This window comes from Delphinus delphis, chromosome X, assembly GCF_949987515.2.
Source record: "Delphinus delphis chromosome X, mDelDel1.2, whole genome shotgun sequence".
Taxonomy (NCBI): Eukaryota; Metazoa; Chordata; class Mammalia; order Artiodactyla; family Delphinidae; genus Delphinus; species Delphinus delphis.
The window spans coordinates 81,255,781-81,283,640 of record NC_082704.1 but is presented as its reverse complement, the minus strand read 5'-3'; the positions used below and the strand labels follow the sequence as shown (position 1 = coordinate 81,283,640).

At 48.9% G+C, this 27,860-nt stretch overlaps 2 protein-coding genes across 3 annotated transcripts in view; one reads left to right on the top strand and one right to left on the bottom strand.

The window, feature by feature from the left end:
* The first annotated feature begins 1,535 nt into the window (after positions 1-1,535).
* Positions 1,536-6,531, top strand: TSR2 (TSR2 ribosome maturation factor). 2 transcript variants are annotated; one of them, XM_060002787.1, is made up of 5 exons: positions 1,536-1,670; positions 1,834-1,924; positions 4,479-4,570; positions 5,127-5,300; positions 5,543-6,531. In XM_060002787.1, the coding sequence occupies exons 1-5, from the start codon at positions 1,572-1,574 to the stop codon at positions 5,666-5,668; spliced, it is 582 nt and encodes a 193-aa protein (XP_059858770.1). In that variant the 5' UTR covers positions 1,536-1,571; the 3' UTR covers positions 5,669-6,531. The 2 variants fall into 2 exon arrangements, with proteins under 2 accessions (XP_059858770.1, XP_059858771.1); XM_060002788.1 differs by lacking the exon at positions 1,834-1,924 and having other exon boundaries at positions 1,582-1,670.
* A 63-nt stretch (positions 6,532-6,594) lies between these two features.
* Positions 6,595-27,860, bottom strand: part of FGD1 (FYVE, RhoGEF and PH domain containing 1) — a 36,571-nt gene continuing 15,305 nt past the window's right edge. Inside the window, exons 2-18 of the mRNA XM_060003157.2 lie at positions 25,639-25,812; positions 25,157-25,334; positions 24,593-25,031; positions 23,218-23,307; positions 22,384-22,532; positions 20,854-21,010; positions 20,610-20,748; positions 15,291-15,349; positions 14,999-15,145; positions 14,515-14,607; positions 14,273-14,352; positions 10,610-10,640; positions 9,996-10,097; positions 9,496-9,621; positions 9,158-9,319; positions 7,977-8,120; positions 6,595-7,440 (exon numbers count right to left, since the gene is read on the bottom strand). Coding sequence (XP_059859140.1) covers positions 7,135-7,440; positions 7,977-8,120; positions 9,158-9,319; positions 9,496-9,621; positions 9,996-10,097; positions 10,610-10,640; positions 14,273-14,352; positions 14,515-14,607; positions 14,999-15,145; positions 15,291-15,349; positions 20,610-20,748; positions 20,854-21,010; positions 22,384-22,532; positions 23,218-23,307; positions 24,593-25,031; positions 25,157-25,334; positions 25,639-25,812 — 2,576 coding nt within the window. The 3' untranslated portion in view covers positions 6,595-7,134. The remainder of the gene's footprint in view (positions 7,441-7,976; positions 8,121-9,157; positions 9,320-9,495; positions 9,622-9,995; positions 10,098-10,609; positions 10,641-14,272; positions 14,353-14,514; positions 14,608-14,998; positions 15,146-15,290; positions 15,350-20,609; positions 20,749-20,853; positions 21,011-22,383; positions 22,533-23,217; positions 23,308-24,592; positions 25,032-25,156; positions 25,335-25,638; positions 25,813-27,860) is intronic.

The following is a 27,860-nucleotide window of genomic DNA, read 5'->3' as shown; positions in this document are numbered from 1 at the left end:
AGGCCTTTTTCCTCATCTTGCAGATGTGTGTTCACATGGTCATCTCTCTGTGCATGCGTCTGGTTTCTCTGTCCTAATCTCTTTTTTTTTTGGCCACACCATGCGTCTTGTGGCATCTTAGTTCCCTGACCAGGGATTGAACCCCCTGTGTCCCCTGCAGTGGAAGCACTGAGTCCTAACCGCTGGGCCATAATCTCCTCTTCTTATAAGGACACCAATCATATTGGACTAGGGTGCACCCACATGGCCTCATTTTACCTTAATTACCTCTTTAAAGGCTCTGCCTCCAAATACAACCACATTCTGGGGCTTAGGGCTTCAAGGTATGAATGGGGTTGGGGGCGGGACACAACTCAGGCCCTAACAGCAGATATCACCACATCTAATTTTAGAACATTTTCATTGCCCCTAAAAGAAACCCTATACTCATTAGGAGTCAGGCCACATTTTCCCCCTTCCTTTATCCTTAGGCAACCATTAATCTATTTTCTGTCTCCATAGATTTGCTTGTTCTGTACATTTCATATAAACGATACCATGCAACATATGGGCTTTTTTGACTAGTTGGTAGTGATGTCACCTCTTTCATTCCTCATTTCAGTAATTTGAATCTTCTCTATTTTTTACTTAGTTAATGTAGCAAAATGTTTGTCAATTTTGTTGATCTTTCTCAAAAAGACTGAGTTTTGGTTTTACTGATTTTCTCTGTTGTTTTTCTATTTTCTGTTACATTTATTTCCTCTCCAATTTTTATTATTTCCTTCCTTCTGCTTGCTTTGGGATTACTCTGTTCTTCTTTTTCTAGTTTCCTAAGGGGGAAGTTCAGGTTATTCATTTAAGATCTTTCTTCTTTTTTAATAGGGACGTTTACAGCTATAAAATTCCATTTAAGCATTGCTTTGGCTGCACCTCATAAAGTTTGGTGTGCTGTGCTTTAGCTTTCAAGTCATTTCAAGATGTCTTATTTCTCTTGTGATTTTTTTCTTTGACCCATTTGTTATTTAGAAGTGTGTTAATATCCACATATTTGTGAATTTCACAAATGTCTTTCCGTTATTGACTTCTAATTTCACTCCATTGTGGTCAGAGAATGTACTTTGTATGATTTCAATCCTTTTAAATCTATTGAGGCCTGCTTTAGACTTAACATATAGTCTGTCCTGGAAAATGCTCCACGTGCACTTCAGAAAAATGTGTATTCTGCTGTTATTGGGTGGAGTGTTCTATAAGATGTTAGGATGCATTATTAAATGCAGATTTTTAGGCAATGCTACGTGAGGTTGCTTCTGTCCTAGGGCCTGAAACGTGCATCTTTAATAAGTTCCCCACATCTTTTCTGCGTAGTACCCATGGGTCCGGAACTCATGGCCTCAGCCGCCCTCCCCTCCTGGCTTCCTTAGATTTATTACGTGTGAGTGACGCGGTGGTGTCATCGATTGCTCGACAGACTTTTCTATTGCTCTAGTCTTGCTGCCAGGTCTGCGGAAAGGCGAATCTGCGTTCTCAGGCTCGGCTTCCGACTCCTTCTGCCTGGGCGGTGCTGCGCTGGTATTGGCCCGCCTGGACGTCACATGCTCCGCGGCCGGATGATGGCGGGCGCTGCTGAAGATTTGCGAGCGCTCTTCGGGGTTGCTGTCCGCGCGGCGCTGGAGGCCTGGCCCGCCTTGCAGGTGAGCGGGGCCAAGGCTGGGACAAAGGTTAAAGACCGGGTCACAACAGGAGTTGGTCCGGCGAGCCGCCGGAGGCTTGGTTGGGCGGTGTAAGCAGCGGCCTCCTGCGCCCGCGTAGTCCGGCTCCCGGGCTGACGTGGTGGGCCTGGGCCTGTGTTCGCAGATCGCTGTGGAGAACGGCTTCGGGGGTGTGCACAGCCAGGAGAAGGCTGAGTGGCTGGGGGGTGCAGTGGAGGAGTACTTCTTCCGCAATGGTGAGTGAATGTGAGGCGCTAGGACGTGTCTCTGTGGGGCGTGGGAAGGAGGAGGCCGATCCTAGTGAGTCGGCACTTCCTCTTGAGCAATTGTCGGTTGGTACCTGAGGGCGAGGTGGAATGAATGCAGGCTTTGGAGTCAGAATCCTGAGTTCGAATGCCTTACGGGCCGTGCCATTGACTCAGGGTATCAGGCTGGACAAGTCGGTTTACTCCCCTGAGACTCAGTTTCATAATTTGTAAAATGGATATAAAAGTATCCACCAGCGCAGTCCAATAGAAATACAATGCTAGTCGCATCATGTAATTTAAAATTTTTCAGCAGCCACTTGAATAAAGTAAAAAGAAGCAGATGAAATTAATATTATTTAACTCAACATATCCAAAATACTTCGACATGTAGTCAGTATAAAACATTATTAATGAGATGTTTTACATTTTTTTTTAGCATTACGTTTTCAAAATCTGGTGGGTATTTTTCAGTTTTAGCACATCTCATGTTTTTGGTCTAGCCACACTTTAAGTGCTCAGTAACCACATTTGACTTTTGTGGACAGCAGAGATCTACATCTTTGGTGTGTCTTGAAGGTCGTTAAGAATAAGGGGCCCTGCAGGGAGTCTTTTGCAAAGTATGATTTTTACAGAATTTTTCATATAGTTTTTTAGTCTTGAAGATGACATTAGGCAGTGTCCTTTCTCTCAAGTTTACCATCTAGTGAGGGATCCAGATAAGTAAATAGGCGTTTACACATAGGGTGATAGGTGTTCTAGTAAAGAGGAGCTCGGTGCTTGGGTAATGTGAGACTGGGAAGGAGGCGTCTTTTGGAGATCGTTAGGGGGTGGTGGTGATTGGGCTGAATCTTAAGGGATGAGAAGGAGTTAACTAGGTGGGGGAGGCAGAGAGAGTAGCACTCAAAAATAAGTCCTGTGGTATGAGGAGATTATGTGTTATATTTGGAAAGTGGCGGGGAGCTCAGTGTTAGAGTAACGGTGTGTGTGTGCTTGTGGGTGTGTGGAAGGGAGGAGTGGTGGAGAATGGGGGTTGGAGAGGACCCTGGAAAGGGGTGAGACACGGAAGGTCTTATGGGCCTTTGATTTTTGTCCTTTAAGCTAGTGTTTGCCAAAATGCATGCGTTGGAAGACTAGTTCTGTTAGATGTTCAGCGAAGAAAAACCTTCTCCAGTCAAATTATATAAGAAAAGCTCTTTTCTTCAGTTTGTTACTTAAGAGTCACAGTAATCATTAACATATTAAAGGCTTGGATAAGGTTAAGAATCACCAAAAAGAAAGCTGTTTACCTTTGGTTCCCATTAGTTTTCTGTGAATAGCTTCCCTTAAAACCCAGCAGGATAGTTATTTCTCAGAAGCAGAACATGAAACACTGCAGTAGGTGATTAAAAATTCATGAGCGGGATCTAAAACGATGGGGTTTTCTGGCTAGAAAGTAGTCAGTGTGGAGCATGGACTGGAGAGGGAAAGACTGATGAGGAAGCTGTTTCTGTCTAGAAAATGATGAGGCCTGAACTAGGGCACTGGCAATAGTCATGGACAAGAAGGCGTGGCCCTAAGGAAATTGTTTGGCTGTAGAGGGGGAGGGGAAGGGGGGCAGGTTTCAGGTTTGAGTCGCTGGGTGGCTTAGGTGCCTTTCATGGTATAGAACAACGCTGGGGAATGAGAAGTAGGTTTACAGGGTAAGATGATGAATCTGGCTTTGGATATGGAGGGTCTGAGGCACCTGTGAAACAGGTGGAGAGTAGTCTGGGTTGGAGACAGATTTGGGGGATATTAGAGTGTTAGGGAAAGCCAAGGGGGTGAATGAGCTCTCCCAGAGGGAAGAGAGAGCAAGGAGCTTTGTGGAAGACTTTCTTGAGTTATTCTCTAATTCAGAAAAAGTAGAGCATGGGCCTATAAGGTAACTGAAGCCAAGAGTCTTAGCCAAAGTAACACGATAGGATGTTGGGTCAAGGCTGTGATGATTTCATTGTGGCAAGTACTTACATCCATTTCTTCTTACCTATGCCATTGGTCTATGGCCTCCTGTGTCGGTGGAACAACAGCTGGGAAGAGTCTCTACATTTCAAAAACTTCAGCCCTTGAGTGATGGAAGTGAACATGGATTATGGGTCTCCCCTGTGCTAGGCATTGTTTGGGTGACTTCTCATAACAGACCTTCAAGGAGGTTACTATTAACATCACTTTGCAGATGAGAAAACTGAGGCTTGGAGATGAGTCACATGCTCAAGGTCACATAGAGAGGAGGCCGGTTAAAATAGGCCAGATGAAAGATGGCGAGTGTGGATGGAATGCTGCAGGAATAGAGGGCTTAGTAGAATGCAGGAGATTCGAAATTAGGTATTTTATTTAGTGTTTGGTTTTTTCTTTTTAAAAATCATGTTAAAACCTGGAAAGTAGAGCACTTTAGCAAATAAAAGGCTCACTGAACCTTTACCCACCAACCAGATGTGGATCCACTAAGTAGGTATTGAAGGGTAGTGGGCAGGGGTGATGAAGTTGGCTGGTCTTTGATCAGAGGACCCTATCCTTTCCTACTCAGCTGACTTGGAGCTAGATGAGGTGGAGGACTTCCTCGGGGAGCTAATGACAAACGAGTTTGATACGGTTGTGGAGGATGGGAGTCTGCCCCAGGTGAGCATATCGTGGATACAACTGCTGTCTCCCTGCCTGCAGCCTTTCTTCTCCCTAGCTGTCTGTTTTAGACCAATGCTCTTGGCTGTAACCATTCTTTTCTTGAGTCCTGTGCAAGAACGTTCTATGACTCCCTATTGCCTGAGTCTAGTCTTCCCAGGCTTTTCAAATCTTGCCTCTTCTATTTCTCTCTATACATCATTCTCAGCTAGGTCTGTTCGTCACCCCCATCTCAAGGACACATCAGGCCAGGTACATTTCCACCCCTGCTCTGGTTAACATAACTGCCCCCGCTGGGATTGCCTTCCCTTTTTACATCTTCCACCTTTCAAACCCAGTTCTAGTGCCTTCCCTGCTAGGAGGCCCTCCTTCAATGCTTCAGACCCTTACTGAGCCCTTCATATGTGGTTGCTTCATTAGTGAACTCCTTGGAGAGGAAAGAGACCCATTCTCTTCTGGAAAGTTCCAGACCCCTCCCCACTCTTGCTGCAAACACGGGCTGGTTATATTGTAGGTTCTCTAGAAAATCCAAGCTGGTTGAATGTTCTCTTGGTAGGTGAGCCAGCAGCTACAGACCATGTTCCACCACTTCCAGAGGGGTGATAGGGCTGCTCTGAAGGAGATGGCCTCTCTCATCACCCAAAGAAAGTGCAAGGTCAGAGCCACCGCACTGACGACAGCCAGAGAGACTGATGAGGATGATGATGCAAACAGCGTGGAGGAGATGGAGGTGAAGGGGGTGCCTCTTGGGTGTGGAGATGCAGATATTTTCAGTCTTCTGGAAGATCAGCTAGTTTCACAGGGAAGTGATGGGGGTGGTGGTGATGGTGGTGGTGGTTGTATTATCCAGAGAGGGCAGGAAACTTTCCTAAGGTCACACAGCCAGTCCTGGCAAAGCTGGGAGAGCCTGGGTTTCCATTGGCCACAGTTGGGAGGTGTTGTATTTAGCTCTCTCTTGTATTTCTCCTCCAGGTCGCAGCTACGAATGATGGGGCAGCTACAGATGGGGTCTGCCCCCAGCCTGGTCCAGACTCCCAGACTATTAAGGAAGAGGAGATAGTGGAGGATGGCTGGACCATTGTCCGGAGAAAGAAATGAGTGGGGCTGGAAATAGTCTGGGTCCTTGTTTGCTAGTTGTTTGGGGCTTGTTTGTAGGGGTTTTTTGGAGGGTCATGGACCTCTGGACTGGTTACCCCATCTCCACCCTCTCCCATTCCCCTGTCCAGCTCCTTCCAGGGAAGAAGAGCCCAAGGGTCTTTGGTCTTGGGGTGGTCTGAGTGATGAGGCCTGGTTTCCCAGCAAAGTGCCACTTGGGTGCAGTCAGTGTGAAGAGGGAGGGATGAGTGGGTATGGGCGTGACTAGAGGAAAAGCTAAACGCTGGCTGGTAGTAGACAGGTGGATGTGTGAAGGGAGAGGACCAACAGGAGAACCAGTATTCCCGCTGGGTAAGGAATGTTAAGATGAGCTTGCTCATGGTTAGTTGATGATGTGAACGGAAGTAGCTGTGGTACCTCTCCCTCGCTTCCCCCTGCCCCCACACAGAGCAGCTGTATGCCCCTGCCCAGAAATTGGAACCTCCCAGGAATGCTTCCTTCCTGCAGCCCAGTGTCCAGCCCTGGGCTCCTTCAGGATGTCTAAGACCTTGTCTAGGCAGTGAGCTCGGGGGACCTGGGGCTTTGTTTTCTGTCTCCTTCAACCTCTTTTCAAACTCCTCATCCCATTGAAGTCCAGGGATGAGGCTTAAGACCTCAATAAATAATACCTTATTGTTTAATTTGTGGCTTGACCTGTGAGTAGTCTTGGAATCAGCCTTCTGGGAGCTGAGCTTCAGAGCTCAGCAAGGGAGCAGTTTCTGGGCCCACCCCAGCAGCCTGGTACTTTGGACAAACAAACGGACGAATGGAGCACAGCAGCGCTCTGAACGTTTCCGTAAGCCTGAAATAAACTGTATTTTTCTTTAAAAAACAAAACAAAGAGTATTCATTGTCCTCCCCGCCCCCCACCCCCCACCCCCGTTCCCCTGTCCTGCCCGGTGGCCCTGCCATGGGTCTGGACGATAAAATACTGGGTAGCCTGGGGCCAGGTAGAAGCTGTAAGCCGTGGGAGAGGCAGGAGGTCACCACCCCATGTAGCATCATACATGTGAAGACACTGGTTGAGGGGGCAGGGGTGGGCCAGGACCATGGGGTCAGTGGCAGAGCTGGCACTTGAATCCAGATCTCCTGCCTCTGGTGCTTTGGGGGGAATTGGGTGGAGGCAGGATCTGTAGGGTATTGAGGGGTTAGGGGGAAATGGCCTAATTCAGGCAGGTCTAGCAACAGCTCCCACCCTCCCTGGAGGACAGGGTTTAAAAAATTTAACATCACTGTAGGAATATTTGTTTTAAAAGCCCAGGTTTTGTGAAAAGATGAATTAAAAAACCCAAGACCCAGCATTCAGGATTGAAAGTGCCCATGATGGGAGTTCAAGTATTGACTGAGCTGGGAGAGAGCGGGCTGGGGCCCTCAATTGGACATGGGCAGCTAGAGTGTGGGGCAGGGGGCCCCAGTTACCCACAAACCCTCTAGGTCTTGTCTCGGGTCTGGGGGGCTTCAGAGGGTTCTGCCGTGGCTCCTGAAGCTGCCACTGGTGCCTCCTCCATCTCTCTGTCCTCAGACAGTGTGGGCCCTGGGCAGAACGTGTCCCCACGGCCTGCCCGGCCAAGCACAGCCATCCAGCGCCGCTGCAGCTCCTCTGTCTCAGGACTGAAGTACCAGCTCAGGTGGCTCTGGGTGATCTTGAAGACATGCCGTCTGTCAGGCCGTTCCCCAGCCTCAGGAGGCCCCACCTCAAAGCCAATGAGGGGCAGGCTGCGCTGGGCTTTCACATCCTGGGGGACAGGGACAAAGCCAGGGGTCACCTAGGGGTTGGGCTTCTCACTGGTTTTGTATCTGCTAAACCCCTCTTTTTCTTCCCTTGCTCAAGAACCTTATGTGGCTTCACTGAGCAACAGGAAAATGTCTGAACTGGGGCTAGAACGCAGGCTGGTTCAAATACCTCTTTCCTTCCACACCCCAAACCAGGTGGGCTAGTCTCTTTAGCATATAATGTTTTCCAGCCTTTGGGCTGTTGCCCCCCATCTGCATCTTCCCCATTCCAAATTGGATTAAGCAGTGCCTTGTCTCCACTACAGCTTCCTCCAAGAAGCTAGCCCTCCCACAAGTCACCGACTTTTCTCTACATAAGCTGACCCACAGTCACTCCTTGTCTCTAGCCAGTCTTTGTCTCACAAGGGTGGGGGCTTCTGATTTCTCCTTAGGTTCACCCTATCCTCCAAGGTCAAGGAGAGGTGAAGGACTCATGTGAAAGGAGGGCAGCCTGGTTTTGCCAGGTGGCTGAAAGGACCCAAAGGAGTAGGATGCACACCTGAGGGGCTCCGTAGATGTACAGCACCAAGGGTTCGTTCTCAGGGACCACAAACCAGGCCTTGTGCCAGCCTTTCCCGCCCTTCTCCATGTAGTGCAGGAAGCTGCAGATGACGCTGTTCTCCGCAGCCACTGAGGCCTGTTTCTGTGGCCAGAGACATGGGGGGCATCAATGTTGATAGGAGGCCTAGCCTGGCTCCTCTTGGCTTCAACACCCCCTCAGCATAGGCATTGCTATTTCCATGTCTCAGAGGAGGATGCTGAAGCTCAGGTGGCAGGAGTGATTTGCCTGTTGTCACTCAGTCAGAGTCGAGATTCAAAGCCAGGCTTGTCTGCCAGATTTGGGCCATGGCTGCTGCCTCTAAGAGTTGCTGGGAGGGGTATGTAGCTCTCAGTGGGGGCACCTAAATGCCAGTCAGGCATTCTTCCATCAGTCCATTTATTCCTCAAGTCATTTATGCATTTACACTTCATCTTTTTTTTCATCTTTCATCACATGCATTCCCTGCACTCAGCGAGAAGCAACCTAGCGTTGTGGTTAAGGGGTTGGGTGGGTGGGTAAGGCAGTCAGTCCCAGAATCCCAGCCCTAGATGGAAATATATTGACTTGGAAGGAGAGCATATAGGGCTGTTGTAAGGATTAGATGAATTAATACATACAAAGCGCTTAGAAGAGTGCCTGGCACAGAGTTAGCTTTCTTTAAGCGTTAAATAAAGTAAATACCTCAATTTAAAAAGCAAAAGTGTGTGTATGTGCGTGCATCTAGAAAGATAGGAAGCATAAGCATTAATGGTGGTAATCTCTGGGTCAAAGGAATACGGTATTTTTGTTTATATTGTCTAACTTTCTTCAGTGCATATATCCTACTTTGTAATAAGAAAGCTGCCACTCACTGTGTAACATGGGCAAATAACCTCCCAGGGCCTCAGTTTCCTCATTTGTAAAACAGGAATAGGAATAGCATTGATAGGTAAGTTACTGTGAAGAATAAAGCACTTAAATAAAAATTACTCTTTCATTCACTCATACTCATTTTACTCACTCCAAGCCTGGGTCACTTGTTCAGTGGATACACACGGTACTACGATTTCAGAGATGCCCAGGCCTCAGCCACCACTGCGTGGGTGGCTGGGGCCCATGTGGTCAGTGTGGGTGGGTTAGTTGGGGGGCTTGGCTCTTACCTCCAGGATGGACCTCCGGCGCTGGGGTGTATGCTGGCTGCAGGCTGGGCTGCTCCCGGGCACCCCATGCAAGGCCACGTAGCAGTCAGTGCACACACGGTTGGAGCGGTTGTTGTCATAGACAAGGCGGGCCCGGAACTCAGAGCACTTCCCACAAACCACCTGGGGTGGCAAGTGGGTAAGAACAGCCTGATTCCAGCGGGCCTTCCCCTTCAGTGTACCAACTCCCACAGCAGACTCACAGCCTCCCCCCACTTAGAGAGTGCCCATTTAGAAGTGGGCCTTTGGGCTGCCAGCCTGTCCCCTCCCTAGCTCTGCCCCTGCCTCCCAGCACTCACATGCCCGCAGGCCTTGCAGTGGTGCCTGCGTTTGGTGATGGAATTGAAGGGCTCCTGGCAGCGCATGCACATGGTGACTTCCTTTTCCCGGATGGGCGTAGGTGCCCGCTTCCCAAGATCCACATTCTGGAGAGAGGGCCAGGGCTCAGGTCAGAGACAGCTACTCCCCAGTCCAGTCCATCCAGCCCTTGCCCCTGCCCCTGCCCCAAGGCTTGGATCATCACTGGGAGGCAGCAGATACATTCAGAAGACCTGCCTTTGAGTCCTGGCTCTGCTCTACCTCACTGTGCGACTGACGACCAGTCACGTCTACTTTCTGAGCATTGTTTGCCCAATGATTTCTCTGTGGCCCTACCAAAAGAAGACTGTGCTTCTGAGGTCATGTACTGCCTCTCTGGTCTTTACCCTCTGGGAAGGGGAGAGGAGCATCACAAGGTAAGGTGGGCACCTGGAGGCCCGGAGGGGGTCCCGGTGCAGGAGGAGGGGGTGGGGACTCTTACCGGAGAGTTGGGGGGTGTGTCTTCATCTTCCCTGTTTGTGGAGTTCAACAGTTTGAAGGTCTCCAGCGTCTGTTCATGCTTCAGGAGGGTAGAGTTGATGGCCTGGGAGGAGGTGTAAGAAGAGGTCAGAACACCTCAAAACTCACCCATTTCCACCCTTACTTCAACCTTCCTATAACCTAGCTTGGAGTCAGAAAAGTTGGGTTCTAGGCCCAGCTCTACCCCTTGCTAGGTGTATGACCTTGGGCAAGTCCCTTCCCAAATCCAGGTCTCAGTTCTTATATTTGTGAAGTGGGGGAGGGGGATCAGGGGCTGAAAAACCACAAAAGGCCTTCCTGGCTATTACTATCTGGGATTAAGGTTTTACAGGGCTTAACTCACTGGGGTTACACCCTCAGAGGAGCCAGCTTTCTAAAGGAAGAATTGGTTAGTTTCTGCTTAACCTCTGGACCTCAGTTTGCTTATCTGTGAAAAGGGGATGGTAAAGTTTATTGGAAGGCAGGTGTCCAGGCCCATTCTGGTAAGATGTGAATTTTAGGGGAGAGCCCACCACCCCCTTGAAGACCTGTTAATACTCTTCCAGCCCCCTACCACAAAGCCTTCTTGGATGTTACCTGGACCCAGTCTTTCTTCTCCTCCTCAGTCCTTGGGTAGGGAAGGTGGTGGGGGCAGGGGGAAAGAAAGATGTTGGGTTAGGCAGGCCAACCAAAAGCAATTGTAGTGGTAAAGAGCAGGTGTTTTGGAGTTGGAAAGATGTGAGTTTGACCCTTTTCTCCTTCACTTATCACTTGTGACCTTAGGCAAGTCATATAACCTATCTGAGTTTATTTATTCAACAGTTATTAATACTCTCCAGACCCTGTGCTAGGAACTTGGGCCTCAGAGAGGACCCTACCATCAAGGAAGGAGCTCACGGTCTAGAGGGGGAGACAGGGACAATACAGGGGGATCAGTGCTGTGACAGAAGGAAAATGGGGCTGAGGTGATCTGTAAAGTTCCCAGCACAATCCTTGATACACTAGGTTCTCAATCAGTGTGAGTTGCTTTTTGTTTAAGCTTTAAATAGTATGTTATTATCCATCAAAGTTTATATGGCTGCTTCATATTGTTCCATAGAGATATCTAATTTCTCTACATAATTTCCCTCATGAACTGTATTTACTGCTTTTGTCTTTAAGTGTCCATATATGTATGCATCTATTTTTGGACTGTTCAGTCTGTCTAATTTATATCCTTCTGCCATAAAACACTTTTTAGTAGTTTTTTGCTAAGTCTTGAAATCTGGTAATGTAAATCTTCAAACTTTGTCATCAAGATTGGTCCGGCTATGCTAGGTTCATTGCATTTCCATATATATTTAGAATCAGTATGTCAACTTTTACACACAAAAAAATCTACTGAGATTTTGATTGGAACTGAAGCTGTAGATCAATTTGAGATCATCATAGTCCTAGCAATACTGAATATTTCAGTACATGAAATGATAAATCTCTCAGTTATTTAGTTCCTTTTAAATGTCTCTCAGCAAAATTTTATGGCTTTCAGGGTAGAGGTCTTGAAACTATTTCATTAAATTTGTTTCTGGGTATTTGATACTTTTGATATGATTGTAAAGAACATTATTTTTCTAATTTTATTTTCTAATTGTTGCTAGTATGTAGAAATATAATTAATTTTTATATCAACCATATATCTGGTGATCTTGATAAAGTCATTAGATATGGTACTTATTAAATTTGTTTGGATTTAAAAAAAAAAGAAGGCAGGCTCCCACATGCCACGGAGCAACTAAAAATTAGAAGAGGCCAGGCAGGAGTCAGCCATGAAGCTGGTCCTACTCCTAGTGAGCAGTTGATGGGCCTGCACCAGGGTGGAGGCCTTGGAGACTGCAGGGCAGACCAGAGAGTTGGGGAAGGAAGGCAAAAATATATACTGATTCCTAAGTCAGTGGTTCTAAACCCTGGTGCACACGTTAAAATCATCTGGGGAGCTTTTAAAACTCCCCATGTTCAGGCTATACCCCAGACATATTAAACCAAAGTCTCCAGGGGTGGGTCCCAGACATCAGTATTTTTTAAAAGCTCCTCAGCTGATTCCTGTGTCACTAAAGTTGAGAATCAGTTGTCTAAATGGTGGGCATATGGGTATTTGTTGTATTTCTACTTCTCTGGATATTTGAAAATTTTCATTAAAAACAACTTTTTAAAGGGCAGTAAAAGCAACTGCAAAGCAAATGCTCCATGCCTTCCCTCTGCCACTAGGAGGAAACCCTACACTGCTCGGTGCACCCTTCTGGGCCCAGCATCCCTCTGCAGCCCCCTCCTTCCCAGCCTCCCAGCAGAAGACTCATCCCAGTCACGTGGCTTATCACTTAGGCTCTGCTGAGGCCTGACTGGGCCCCACACCTGCCCTCCCCTGGAAGTGCCCGTTGTTGCCTTTGTTCTCACTTTCCTGGCCACAGGCCTCTGAGATGCTCTCTCAGTCTCTCAGAGCATCAAACCTAACTCCCTTCTCTCATCTTCCAGGACGACACCCTCTAGCCCACATTCATCTCACTCTCCTGCCTCCACACAGTTCCAGCAATGAGGGTTCTGACTCTCATTTCTTAATTCCTTGCAGCCTGTCAGAAGCAGATAATCTACCCATGTGCATCCACTCGCTGGCCCTGACCATGGCCTCGATACCCTATCACCTGGGCCCTCAGAAGGCAGCATGAGCTCCAATTCCTGCTCTGCTTCTTTTTAGCTGTGGGATCTTGGGCAAGGTGCATAACTCTTCTGTGCCTCAGTTTCCTCATCTGTAAAGTGAGGTTGATGGTAACAGTGGCTACTTCAAGGATTGTTTTAAGAATCTGACTAGTGAATTTAAACTTAAATTGTTTAAGTTAAAATCAACTTAAAACTGTGCCTGGCAGGGACTTCCCTGGTGGCACAGTGGTTAAGAATCCGCCTGCCAATGCAGAGGACACAGGTTCGAGCCCTGGTCCGGGAAGATCCCACATGCCGCGGAGCAACTAAGCCCGTGCGCCACAACTACTGAGCCTGCTCTCTAGAGCCTGTGAGCCACAACTACTGAGCTCGTGTGCCACAACTACTGGAGCCCATACACCTAGAGCCCGTGCTCTGCAACAAGAGAAGCCACAGCAATGAGAAGCCCGTGCACTGCAACGAAGACCCAACACAGACATAAATAAATAAATAAATAAAAATTAAAACAAAACAAAACAAAAACTGTGCCTGGCATAAGAGCAAGTCTTCATTAAATGTGAACTATTATTATAATCATTCAAGTAGAGAATGGATATGAAGGCCCCTTTGTTAAATAGCTAGGCATTATTTTAAAATTTGTTATTATTTAAAATTTTCTTATTATGAAAAGTTTCAAGCATACAGAAAAGTAGATAGGATAACACAAGTACATTAAATATATACCCACTATATAGATGCAAATTTTAAAAATATTTTGCTATATTTATTTCATATATATGTATATATTAATATATATTTATATATGTAGATATGTGTGTATATGTATATATTTTTTGGTTGATAAATCATTTAAAAATAAGTTACAGATATCACGATACCAAATCATCAGCATGCATCACCAAAAAACAAGGCCCTGGGGCTTCCCTGGTGGTGCGGTGGTTGTGAGTCCGCCTGCCGATGCAGGGGACATGGGTTTGTGCCCCGGTCCGGGAAGATCCCACATGCCGCAGAGCGGCTAGGCCCGTAAGCCATGGCCGCTGAGCCTGCGCATCCAGAGCCTGTGCTCCGCAACGGCAGAGGCCACAGCAGTGAGAGGCCCACGTACCGCAAGAAAAAACAAAAACAAAAAACAAGGCCATTCTCCTATATCCTCCTATACCATTATCACACCTGAGAAAGTTAGCAATAATTCCCTGATAGCTGATGCCCAGTTCACAGTTAGGATTTTCCCTATTGTCTTGCAAATGTCTTTTAGGGCTGTTTTTCTCAAACCAGACTCCTATCATGGACCAAGCATTGCATTTGGTTGTTATTTCTCTTAAATCTCTGAATCTGCAATAAACTATTTGTGCTGTTGTTATTTATGTTTGGTTTACTATCTCATTCTTCCCTCTCCTCTAACAAAACCCATCAGAAAAGCAAGCATCTTTGGGGAAAGGTACCCACCCTTTCTCTGGAACAATCTCTCCTCTAGGGAGGTAGCCTCTGCCCTGGCACTAGGCCTAGAATGCCTCAGCATATCTGAAGGGAAGAGGGGGCTGGAGGGAAGATATAGGCAAGGGCAAGTACCTAGCCTGGAGCTCCAGGGAGCGCTGCTTTCCTGACACCAGGAAGGTCCGAGGCAGATTGAGGTTGGAGCTTTCCTTTAGCTGAATGGAGAGAGAAAGGGGCTTGGTGAGGCCTACTGAGCTCTACAGGGCCCTCGCCCCCTGCACATATGCACACACTTGGGGTCAAAGTCAGAATGTCTTTGTTCCTCCCAGCACCAAGGCCCCACTCCAGGTCCCCATTTCCCACCTCCTGGTGCTCACCTCCATGCCATCTACATCGATGCGTGCCCGCACGCTAAACTTCTGGCCAAGGAGCCGCAGCCTGGGCACACAGTAAAGGAGGCGGTCGTTGAACTAGGAAGGAAAAGGTTTCAGATGTATGTGTGGAGGACCCACAAGGGGTGTGGCCCAGCTCCCTTCCGTTATTACTCCCGAAGCTTTACTGCTAGGGACTCAAGGCAATAGGTGGAGAAAACACAGTCCAGACTGGGCACAAAGGTTGCAAGGAAAGAGCCTAGGCATGGGAGTCCCTTCCTAGTTGGGTGGCCTTGGGCAAGTCACTTCTCTCTAAGTCTTAGTTACATATCTGTAAAGAAGAGAGAAAAAAAAATCCCAGTAAAGGTAGTGAAAATACAATGAGTTAGTAGAGGAAAGAATGGAGAGCAGGAAGTATAGCCTTGAGTGAGTACCAGGTCAATGTGGCGGGCAGGGGTGGGGGGCATGCACCCCTACCCGTGGCACTTACTAGTATGAGGTATCGGTCTTGAGTGGTCCCATTCTTTGCTGACAGCTTAAGGATGTGGCCTTCTTTTATGAGCTCTTTAGTGGGGCTGACAATGTCTTCCTCACCCCCTAGCAGCTCATATACCTTCAGCAGCTTGTGCATTCGTTCCTGGCAGGAGACAGTGAATAAAAGGCAGGGTTTGGGGTGCTGGCCTCCCCTCAGATGTCCACAAGTCGCAAGCCCCCCACCCCAGAACGGAGATCGAGATAGGTGGCTTGGCCAAGGAAGGGCAGGGGTTAGAAGGACCACTCACCATTTTGCGGATGGCAGCATTAGAGTGCTCTGCTGCTGTGGCTATCAGCTCCAGAGACTCTGCGGGCAGAGTGGGAGGTCAGATGGGGGGGCTAGCAGAGAAAAGGCTCTTGGGAGCTTCTCTGCTCCCTGAATACCTCCTCCTGGCCTGACCACACCTTTCCCATTCCAGAAAGTGCCAGCCTCAAAGATGTCCATAGCAACATCACTTAAAATCAGAAACTGACTCAATTAATGCCACAACAGCAGAATCACAGGACATGAAATAGCTGGCAGCCAATAAAACACAAGCTTAAGATTATTATTACCATTAAAAAAACAACAATAATAGTTACACATGTAACTGGAAGGAAATATACCCATGTTTAACAAGTTGTCTCTGGATGATGGGACTATGGGTGATTTTTATTGTCTTCTTTTTCCATATTTTTGACAGAGAACACATATTACTTTTATAATCACAAAAAAGTCAGATGAAGCAAAGAGATGATCCTATTCTTTGTCTCAATAATTCTGATTATAGGAATCTATACTAAGAAAATACACGTTTTATGTACAAATACACTTTCATTGCCGTGGTGTTTACAACAGTGTCAAACCAGAAACAACCCAGTTAAATAAATGTGCATTCATATAATGCAATACTAAACAACCTTTGCAAATGATGCTTTGGTAGGGTTTTTCATAATCTGTGAAATGCTCAGGACATTTTAAGAAAAGGAAAGGATACAAACTTGTATATACCAAATGATCTCAATTTCACAAGTATACGTGTATAAAAAACACCAGGAAGAAAATATGTCAAAATGTTCCTCACGCTTATTCTCTGGAGTCTCGTATCATAGGTGATTTTCTTCCCTGCCTCTTTCAGCTTTCCTGTATTTCCATATTTCCTATTGTGACCAGGTATCAGAAAAAAAACGAAATAAGTCCCTATGCATCTCCACACACTAACAAATCTTGCCCATGCTTGAGGCCCAGCTGCACTGCACCCCTCTCTTGTCTGCACGGTGCTGTATTTTCCCACTCAGAAAATATGCCTGTAATGGAGGAGCACAGGTGCTTCTGAAGAGGGTCCACATGGTTGGCAAACCAAGTGTTATTTTCCTAGGGGAAAATGACCAAGGAAAATGACCATGGAAAATGACCTCCATGACCAAGTCTTGGTGCTCAAGATCTGTGGCCCCTAACCCAGTTCAGGCCTTTCAGGTGCATCTCCAACCTCCCAGCCCTTTTCCATCCTAGCTGCCAGAGGGAGCATTCTCACATACAGCTTGCTGTCACTCCTCTGTTCAAATCTGTCAGTGGTTTCCCTTTGCCTTCAGGGTAAAGACCCAGTCCTTTAGCCTGGCATTCAAGGCCCTTGGTGATCTGGCTTCTGTTGACCTCTCCAGCTTTCTCCACTTGCACCTCTCTAAACATGTCCTGTCTTGCTTCACCTGGCCAACTCAGTCTTCTGAATTCAGCTCACCTCCTCCTATAAGCCTGCCCTGAGTTCCCAGGCTGGATTAGGATACTGTCTGGATTTCCACCTTCCCCTTTGCTCCCCTCTGTCCCACCAGTCACACTACGTATCCATTGTGTATTTATATATCTGCATCCCTCAGCAGACTAGGAGCTCCCTAGGATGGGGCCAAGGTCTCACCATCCTCTCCTGGGCTCCTGAACAGATGCTTTGCATGCCATCATTCAATTGTCACAACAACCCTATGTGCCCTGTTTGTCCAATGAGGAAATTGAGACTCAGAGAGAAGAGGTGCCGGCCCTAGGCTATCTGCCTGGGAGGCAGCAGAGCTGACATCAGAGCTGCCCTTTCTCCCACACATTCTGCATCTCCCCTACCCCAGGGCAACGGGCATGCTGGGTTGTGGAGGTAGGCAGTGCCCCGGGAAGGGGACAGGAAGAAGACTCTGGCAAGCTGTGGGCATATAAGTTCAGGCCTGTGGAGGCCGCTGGGCTCAGACCGCTTTGCTATCAAAGTGTATTGTGTGAGGTACAGACTGGCATTTACAGGGATCCAGTGTGTGTAGGCTCTGTCTGGGGATTCAGTGTGGGGATTTCAGTCCAGGATTTCACTTGGGGGTTCAGGCTAGGGAGTGCGCTTTGGGGAGCTTTGTGTAGGAGCTTGGTCTGGAAGCTCTGGTGGGCCTGGTCTGGGCTTGGCAGTCTGGGATCTTGGTTTGAGTTCAGTCTTGGGCTCAGGGTAGGCTGCTCAGGCCAGGAGTTCCAGCTGGCCTGGTTTGGGGAGTCTAGGGTCCAGGCTCCAGAGTTCAGTCTGGGAAGTAGAAAGTGGGGGAGTCAGTCTGGGGAACCAGGATTCAGTGGGGGCTCAGACCTGGAGGTACTTTCTGGGGCTCTACCTGGGGATTTGAGTCTTGAGGGGTAAAAAAAAATAGAGAGGTCAGCGTAAGATCTTGGGCTGGGGAGCTTAGTGAGCACATCTCAGGCTGGCTCTCATTCAGAGATTTTCATACTGAGCAGCTCAGAAAACTGGATTGGGAAGTTCTTTCTGGGGGGTTCATCTTTGGGCTCAATGTGGGGAGCTCAGCTGGCCAAGCTCAAGCTCTGAAGTTCATTCTAGGGACTCAGATAGGGCTGAGATTGGTATAAAACAGGAACCTAAGTTAGGTGAACTCAATCTGGGGGCTGATTTTAGGGGCATTCAGTATGGAGGGCATCAGTCAGGGCATTCAGTAATAAAAACAACTAACATTTATTGAGTCTTTACCATGTGCCAGGTACTGTGCTAATAGCGTCACCTGGATCATCTCATTTATCCTCAAAACAATTCTATGAGGTAGGTATCATCATCATCTGGAGAGTCATTCTTTTGGGGTCAAGCTAGAAGTCTCAGTCTGAGCGACAGTAAATGGCGGGGGGTAATCTAGGGTGCTCAGTTTGGCAATACCTGTCTATAAAATGGTGGCTAAGGAGATGAGACTGGGAAGCTCTTTTGGGGGAATCTCCCTCTGGGACCTCAGGCCGAGGGCTGTGACTGGGAACCCACTCTCAGCACCCCGGGTGGGGAGAGCATTTTGGAAACTCAGTCTGGGGATGTTAGTTTGGGGAAACCAGTGTGGGGGATCTATAACTGGGACCTCAAACTGGGTTCAGCCTGAGGGCTCAGGTTGGAGATGTCAGTCTATGGGGCTCAACCCAGGTAGTCAGTCTGGAAGGCTTTTTCTAGAGGTTTAGGTTTTATAGTTCATCCTGATACCTCAGTGGGGATTCTCATTTCGGGGAAAGGACTAAGGCACTTAGTCTGCAGAGGTCTGTTTGTAGAGTTCAGCTATCAAATTTTCTAGTGTTCTAGCTCTTTCTAGAAGTCCAGGCTTGGTAGCAAAGTGCCCCATCTGGTGGGGTGGAAGGGGCTCAGTTTAGGAAGTGGACACAGCAGTGGACACAACTGTCTGCTCCCGACCCTTGTGGCTTCCAGGACCCCACATTTTCTTGGTTTTCCTCCTACCTTTAGGGCTATTCCTTCTAAGTCTCCTTTGCTGATTCCACCTCCCTCAGCTTTGTCCTTGGCCCCCTTTTCTTCTCCATTTACACTCAATCCCTTGGTGACTATGGCCAGCCTCATGGCTTTGCACACTATCCCTGTGCTAGTGACATCCAAATCTCTCTCCCTGGGATTCTAGGCTCATCTAACTCCAAATCAAAGTCCTAAACTCATCTCAGGAACCATCACCACCAGCCAAAAATATGCATGCAAGTCATTCTTGAGACTCTTTCTCCCAAGCCCCACACCCATTCACCCTAGTTCTTTCAGTGCTACTTTCAAATATAATATATTCTGAATCCAACCATTTCTCACTACTTCCACTGCTACCATTCTCATCAAGCCAACCTTTCCCACTCAGATTATTGCAAAAGGCTTCTAACTGGTCTCTCGGCTCCCTTTCTGGCTCCTCAAGTGATCCTAATCAAAACCTTGCCATGGCTACCCACTGCACTCAGAATAAAATCCATCTCCTCATCTTGGCCTTCAAAGTCTTGCTCCTGTCTCCAGCCCTATTTCTTCCACCATTCTACCTTCACTGGTCATGCTCATGTCACACTGGTCCTGCTCATGTCACACTGGTCCTCTTGTTGGTCCAGAGATATGCAAGCTGCCGCCCCCTGCCCCACCCCCACCCCCCCTTAGGAACTCTGCACCTGCTGTTGCCTCTGCCTGGAACATACTCCTCCCTACTCAGCACGTGGCTCCCTTCTTCTTATTCAGAGTTGACTCAAATATCCTCTATTCTGAGAGGCCACCCAATCTAAAGTTGACCCCCCAGTCACTGTCACATTACCCTCTTATTCTCTGAATCACACATAGCACCTATCTAATGTTCTCCAGTGTATTTATGACTTTTGTCTACTATCTCCCCGAGTATAATACACACTCCCTGAGATCAAGGACCTTGTCTGTCTTGTTCACCTCCATGTCCCATGTGCCTAGGACAATGCACAGAACACCGAGGTGCTCAGTAAATAGCTGTTATATTAATGAAGGAATGAATGGAAGTAACAGTTTGGGGAGAGAAAGCTGGGGAGACTCTGGGCAGCACTCTTTGGGGTGTGACCCTGAGGAGTGGGTCTCATACTGAAGAAATCAGAATGAAACACTTTTCTAGTGGTTCAGTGTGTGAGTACTTGTCTAAGGAGGTGGTATCTCAGCCTAGAGATCCAAATCTGGGAGGCAGAAAATATGGAGTCCAGTCTGAGGTGCTCAGTTCTGGAGAGGTGATTCTGTGGGGTTCTGATCAGACATGGGGGTTCTTTTGGGAGGGTCATTCTGGGTAGTGGCTGGTGGATACGGAGTGAAGCTCTAATGTGGAGGATGGAAAGTCAGGGGTTTGATGAGACAAGCCTCTTTCTGGGGAGCTCAGCTGTGGAGATTCAGTAAAGAGGACTTGGCCTGAGAGGGTCAGTCTGGGCTCTTAGCCTGGTGGCTCAGTCCCTGGGGGTTTAGACTCAGTTTCATTTTGCACTTGGGACAACTTCGTTTGAGGACAAGTCAAGGGGTCAGCCTTGGGGTCTCAACCTAGGAAACAGATGGCTCCCTTTAGGGGATCTTTCTGGGTATGCCCCTCAAACTCTGGAGTTCCAGTTGGGAACTTCAGACTGAGGGGGGACTCCTGAATGTTCTGTCTGGGTACTCAGGTAGAGATCTCAACCTGGAGGTTCATCCTGGGGTCTCATTCTGGACCCTCAAGGTGGGCCTTTCAGTTTGGAGGTCCTATTCTGAGATCTCAATTACGTGGCAATGGAAGGCTGACCCTGTGAGTTAAGTCTTGGGGTGGGGGGGGCAGGGCCCGTTGTGTGCACTCACTTTGGGCATCCTTGCTGTCCGGGGAGCCATGGGGCAGCTTTAACAGATAGTCCTTGAGAAGCAGCTCATAACGGGGGATGCGCTGCACAGGCTCCAGCATGTGGTGCTGCAAGGTCAGGTTGCCACAGGCTTCCTCCTTCTGTGACAGGCAGAAGCAGGAGGGTTCAGGTCTGGCCAAAGACCCTTGACTGGGTCCCTGCAGACCTGTCCACCCCAGTCGGCCCCAACCAGCTTTACTGCTTACCTGCACCTCATGGATGATCACTTTAAACTGGGTAGAGCGCTCTGTCCAGGTGTTGACCAGCTCCACGGCCCGGTCAAAGTTCTTCACATACTCGCCGTACATCTTGAGGAAGGGTGCCAGCTTCTGCAGGATGTCTCCAATGCGTGGGTAGCGGTCCCTAGGGGGAAACAGGGGCTGATGTGGTCCTGCTGATTCTTGTCCCCCACAATGCCCCCACCCTGTAGGCCGGTCTTATCTCAGTCCTGGAAATCTACCTCTCAGCCAGTCTGCTCCTTTGGAAATGCTGCTTATATTATACACAAAGTAGGCCAAAAGGCTCAGTTTGACCTGAGACCACAGCCTGGGCTGCCACCCACCCCAACTCTGCCCTGCCTTGAGCACAAGGGATGACACGTCCTGGAATACCCGCTCTGACCTTACTGCAAGGGCCACTTCATACACTGCTTTTTGATTCTGTGCCCAGCTTTGTGCTGGGTGATTCTGGGGACACAAATGAGTCACACTTAGCTGAGCCCTGAGAGGGTCACTGTCAGGTAGGGGAGGGCAAAGTAACCAGGCCTGGTTGCACTCCTCAGGAGTCACAGTCTACTGGAGGACACAGAGGACCAAACCTGGTCCCAGCCTTCATTGGTCACAGTCTGCTGGGGGAGACATGAGAACCAGCCCTGGTTCAGCCCTCAGGGGTCATAGTAGTTGGGGAGATGTAGGAAGTGACTTCATGCCAGCCGTCTGTGGTCACACAGACACGCTTTATCCTGTGGGTGTGGGGAGCATGGAGATGATTTAATCAGGAAGTGACATGGTCTGATTGTTGTTCAGAAAGACCATTATGGCAGGTGGTATAGACGCTAAAGGATGAATTGGAAGAGGAGAGCTTGGAAGCCAGGAGACTGCCTATGAACCTTGCCCTTCTACCTCAGGACTCAGCTCAGATCTCACCTCCTCCCTGAATCCTTCTTTAACCCCCAGGCTAGTTTTGGTCCCTTTATCTGGATTCCCACAGCCTCCCATTCTCAGCTCTATCATAGCACTGATAAAAACAAACAAAAACAAACAAAACAACAAAAAAAACAATAGCTCACATTCATTTAGCACTTATTACATACCAAGTACTGTTTTAAGCTCTCTACATGTATCAACTCATTTAATCCTTAAAATAACCCTACAAGGTAGGCTATTACTATTACCCTCATTTCACAGCTGAGGAAACTGAAGCAGAGTAATTTAAGAAACTTGCTTAACATCATAAAGCTAGCAAGAGGCAGAACTGGAATTTGACCCCAGCGAGTTTGGCTCCTAACCTCATACTCTTTAGAGCTTTGCTATTATTCTGTTGTAATTTTCTGAGTCCTGATCTGTCTTTCATTATAGATTGGGAGGGCCTAGAAAGCAGAGCTTAGGCCTGATTCTTTCTGTGAAAGGTGGTGAGGGGAGAGGGCAGGCAGGAATGAACTCTCGTGCACACATCTGGCCTGGGCTCTGCAGGCAAGTGGACAGGAAGGCGGGCAGCCTAGGTCTGGGGCCCCTCACCATTCCTCCATGCGCTTCTCTAGCTCAGGTAGCAGGAACTGCTGGTGGAAGCAATAGATGGAGCAGATGTTAGAGAAGATGCCATGGACGACGTCAGCCGGGAAGGAACTGCGGTTCCGAGCTTCTTCCAGCAGCCGGGCGCAGAACACCTATGGGGCAGGGCAGGAGAGATCAGCCCAGTGGGGCCTGGGGCTTAGCTGGGCAAGGGGCAACTGGCAGGTGAGGGCAGTGTCTTTGGGCAGCTCTGTGGAGTTTTAGGATCAGCACTGATCTTGAGACTGAGGAGTGAGGGAATGGAGTTTGGCTTATAATGTGGGGTTGGATTTCAGGTTGTCAAGGTTAGGATCTGAAGGTAGGCACTGGAACAATGAGAAGTCAGGATCAGGGTCAGGATCAGAGAGAAGTTTGGAATTAGATCCATTCATTTAACAAATATTTTTGAGTGTCTACTGTGTGCCAGGCAGTGAACAAAGCAGACAAAAATTCCTGCCCTTAGGGATTCTAGTGGGTTTGGGGGTCAGGAATAGGTCCAGGGTTAGAATGAGGTTCAGAGTGTGGTTCACGGCCAGGGGTTAATTCAGGATCTGGGTCAGAGTTGCAGTCAGGGCTGGTATACCTACCCAGGTTTAGGAATGAGGGTTGATACAAAGATCAAGCTTGGGGTATGAATCAGAGTTGGCTTCAGGGATAGGATGGGGGTCAAGGTCAGAGGGGAGCCTTACCAAACTCTAGATTCTGGCCCCAATGGTAGGGTTGGGCTCAGGTCCTATTACTTCCTCCTTGGCACCCGCCTACCAGGTCCTGGTGCCCCGGCACCCCTGAGGGACCATTCACCTGATCCAGGAGGTGGAGCCTGGAAACATAGGCTTTCTCGGTTTGCAGGAGCTCATTGGCAATGTGGAACACCTTCTGCTGCACAGTCAACTGCAGAGAGAAGAGGCAACTGCTGGTCCATCATCCTGTACCCTAATCTTCACAAAACCCCCAGAATTCTCAGATAGTGCAAATGCTACTCTAAGCCTAATGCCACCCCGAGATAACCCTACCTCCCATCCCTGAACCCATAAGCCCCACAGGTTCACCCCTAACTCCCCCGTGTTTCGTAAAGGTCACCCCTCAATTCTGATGCCGTGCACTCCTCATTCGGTCACTCATTCACCCAGCCATCTGCTCCCTCTATTCACTCAGCATAGTGTAGTGGTTAAGGTGTGGGCTGGAAAGTCAGACTTTCTGGGTCCAAATCCTAGCTCTGACATTTACTAGCCTGCATAAGTTGTATAAATGCTCTGTATTTAAGTCTCTTCATCTACATATACAGATAATAATAGGACCTAAGTCCATTTGTAATTGAGAAAACAAAATCATTTAATATAAATAAAACATATTAGACTATGGATTAAATAGACTATAAATGTTATTTATTCACCCACTCAGTTCACTGTCAGCAAAGGCTTACTGAGTACCTGGGGTGTGAGGAAAACCCAAAAGTATAAAAATGTATAAAACTCATTGCCTGTTGGGCCACTTGCCTGTTCACTGGACACATATTTGCTGAGTCTCAGACCTCGGCCCCCACATTTGAGCCGGGTTCTGGCGGAGCAGGTATTCTGGCTGCAACCTAATTAAGTGCAAGGATGCCTTTGGAAGCAGTGTTAGGCTGCTGGGGCACAGAAAGGGATTCCTGCTGCTGAGAGCCTTTGTCCACAGCCTCAGGTTCCTAGGGGGCTCTAAGCTCTTGTGGCCCTCCGGAGGCCAGCTGTCTGGAAGTCTCTCTGGATGTGAAACTTTCCATTTTACAAATAAGGAAACTGAGGCTGTGGTGGGGCAGCAGAGACTTGCCCAATGTCACATAGCTACTGAATCTGGGGATTTTCCAGTTGGAACAGGACTTTAAAGATCCCTAACGATGATGCCCATCTTCAAGATGGAAAAACTGAGGTCCAGCTAGTGGTTCTTGGATGAGGGTAGAACAATTTTCCTAGTGGGCATTTGGAACTGTCCATGGTCATTTTTGTATTTACAGTGATGGGGGGACAGCGTACAGGTCTGCTACTGATATTTAGTACCAGGAGACCAGGGAAGCCAAACATTCCAAGTGGAAACAATGCCCTGTTTCAAGAAATACTGAGCTGGGGGAAGAATCAAGTGTAAAAGCCAGGCTCCTGATTTCTCCACACAGTCCTGCCTCTCGGTGAACGTGGGTCAGTACCTCCACAGACTCTTGTCTCTCCATCGGGGGCACTGGGATTTCTCTGTCCTTCTCATCCTCCTCCTCGTCATCCTCCTCCTCCAGGTCACTATCGACCTCCTGGGAGCTGGGTCGGTGGGGGTCGGCCAAAGCAACAGGGACACTGGCCAGGGCAGGGAGCCCAGGGCAGAGGCTGTGGCTGGGGGGCCCATCATCACTGATGAAGCAGGTCTCCTCGCTGTTGGATGGTGAGCTGATGCTGTCAATACCGCTGTCCCGATTGGGCACCTTCTCGCCGTCCCGGGGCCCGGGAGCCAGCAGGAACAGGCAGCGGGAGGCCTCGCCCTCGGGGAGCTGGGGCACTGGTGGCTGCAGGGGTGGCTGTGGCAACATGGCTGGCTCTGCGGGACCTGGGCTGGGGCCAGGGGCTGGCCTATCCGAGGCAACAATCACAGGCTCTCTGAGGTGGGTGGTGGACACACATGAAGGCAGGGTATGAGCTTGACTGAGAGGCCTGTCTTACAACTGTCCTTTCTATCCCAGGCCCACCCTACCCCCACAGGGTCCCCTGGGGACCAGACTCACCTTTCAAATTTCTCAATCAGTGAGGATACTGCTGCAGAACTGAGGCTGGCCTCTGCCCTGGAGGCCAGGCCTTTGGCTACTCGGGGGTCTGCAGGCAGTGGGCGTGATGGCGGGGGTGGGATGGGCTCAGGTGGTGGGGGCATCCGGGGCATCTGCAGGTAGCTGGGCTTTGGGGGGACTAGAGAGATGGATGGGAAAAAGAGGGGAGATCCCAATGGGCTGAGTTTGGAGTTGGCTGTCATAGCCAGACCACAGGCCCCTCCACAAACCCCCAGTCTGTACCTTTGCCTGAGGTAGGCACAGAGCAGGCCTGAGGTGAGATGCCAGTATGCACATGTTAGCCCCAGGTCTCAGCCCTTTGCCCCTAGACCACAGTGCTTCCTGTCCTTCTAACAAGCCTTCTCCTCTCCCACTGGCCAACCTTTCCCCTCCTGTGTCCCCTCTCATGGGCCATTCTTCTGCCCCTCTCTGGACCCACTTACCCTGTGGCTTTGGGCCCGGTGCCCGCTTCAGTGGTGAAGGACGCTGGCTGGGGGTTTCAGTGGGGGGACCTGGGTCTGAGCGAAGTCGCTGGGGACCTTCTGGATGAGGCTCAAGGCTCTGGCCAGGGTCAAGGGACAAACTTTTAACCAGGATACGGTTTCCCTGGTGCAGCCCTGCAGAAAGGGAGAAACTGGGTGTGAAGCAACTGATTACCCCAACTGGGAAGCTGTATGTCTTAGCAGGTACCTGTGATATCGGGTTTTCCTGAGCCCCTTTCCTGGCCACACTGCCTTTCTGGGAAGCCTTTACCCCAGCCGTCAGACGGGGAGCCAGGCCCAGGGTTGTGGCTGGCTGTTTTCAGTAACAGACAAGAGTTCTTTGTGATTAGTACATTGATTTCTTGTATGTCAGCAGGCATTATTATTAGGGAGTTTAACCAGGCTGGGGGTGAGCACGAGCAGCCTATGGTTTGTGTACATGCTTGCGCTCTTGTTTATTTAGCCACAGTGAGATGCTGAGCCTAAACCATTCTTCACCTTTTTTCTTAAGGTCCTGAGGATATCTGGACTTCCTTTTCTATGGTTTTATATAGCTAAAAATGATGAAATTATATTTCATGAACAAAAGTTTTGCTTCTTAAAATGCCAGCTTCTCACTAATCTGTACTATCCTCTATTTCCACACCTACACACACAAACACACAGCCAGCACCCAGAGTTCAGGTCATAGGAACAGCTTTAAACAGGCAAAAAAATTCAGAAAAGGGAGGCCTTTTTGCACTGTCCCTCTTCTTTCACTGTGGGCTCCCTACCTACCTTTGTCTTTGGGCCTGGGGGAGATGATGGTCACACTGGGGAGAGAAGATTCAATCTGGGAGGTGTGAGGAACAACCCCCCCCCCCGCACCAAGGGATGGCATGTCCTAAGGGAAGGAGTGTGGCCTGGATGGGCAGGGAGCTGTGGTGGGTCTCAGATGATAGAGAAGAAGGGGAGGGGAAAGAGTAGAGTAGAGTAGAGAGGGCAAGCCCTGCATGGCAGTCTGAGGAGCTGGGTGACTATCCTGTGGGCAGAAGGGAACCATGAAAAGCTGTTGTAGGGAAGGATGCAGGCAAACAGGTGTGAGGACGAGAGGGTGAGTGGCAGCCAAGAGCCCCCAGAGCTCCCAACCACATATGGTGCCAGTTTTGCTGTGCCACAGCCACGTGGCCTCTCACAGCCACAGAGAGTCTGTTAACCTGTGTCACACAGTCTCATACATGACCAGTCACAAGTGGGCCCACCCAGTCACAGAGACACATGGGGTTATTTACACTGTTTCACTTAACTTTGGGGCCGCACAAGTTCAAACATCCAATCATGTGCAATCATGCTTCTGAAAGCCTGGTCACACATAGTCACAAAGACCCACAGTCACAACTTCACATATTATCACACAGCCTCACGGTATCACATGCACCAGCAAACGTGGCCATGCACAGTCACAAAGATGCAAGTCACACAGTGACAAATCTACAATTTCACACACAGCCTCATACAACAATCACCCAACCACTTACCATCATATACCCACTTACATACTCTTCAAATATGGTTCCACCGAGTCACAAAGATATACAGTGCCATTTATCCTGTACCTCACAATTGCAGGGCCACAGGGTGTCATAAACACCAGGATATGGTGTTGCAGGTTCACACACCTGCAAACGGTTCACACATTGACAAGACTATAGCCACACAGGGTCATTATACCATGTCAGACACAACCTTGCACAGTGGCAAAACAGCACAAAGTCACATGCCAGCATGTACCCAGAAACACAGACACACAATCACAGACACATGGCATAATTTACTGTCATACTCATGAAACAAACATGTCCATGGAGTCCCTGGGTCTTAGGGGCTCAGGTATACACACCCACATGACACTTGCCTCGTGGTCTAAATAGTCATGGTTTCACATGCGGCCTCTGTTGCAAAAACATACAGCTACAACACAAAGATACCCTACCGGGTCACAGGCAGAAAGAACAGCGGGGAATTTTAGCTCTCCCAGTCCTGGAGGGAAGGGAGTAGCCCAACCCACAGGGTTCCAGCAGCTTCCCAGGGTCTCTGACTCCATCCAGGCCACAATCCAGTCGCAAAGGCCCCAGGGGCCTCAGGCCATGGTCCCCTCCTAGCCCTGAAGGAACAAGGTGCCCCAGGCCACAGGCTGAGGCCCC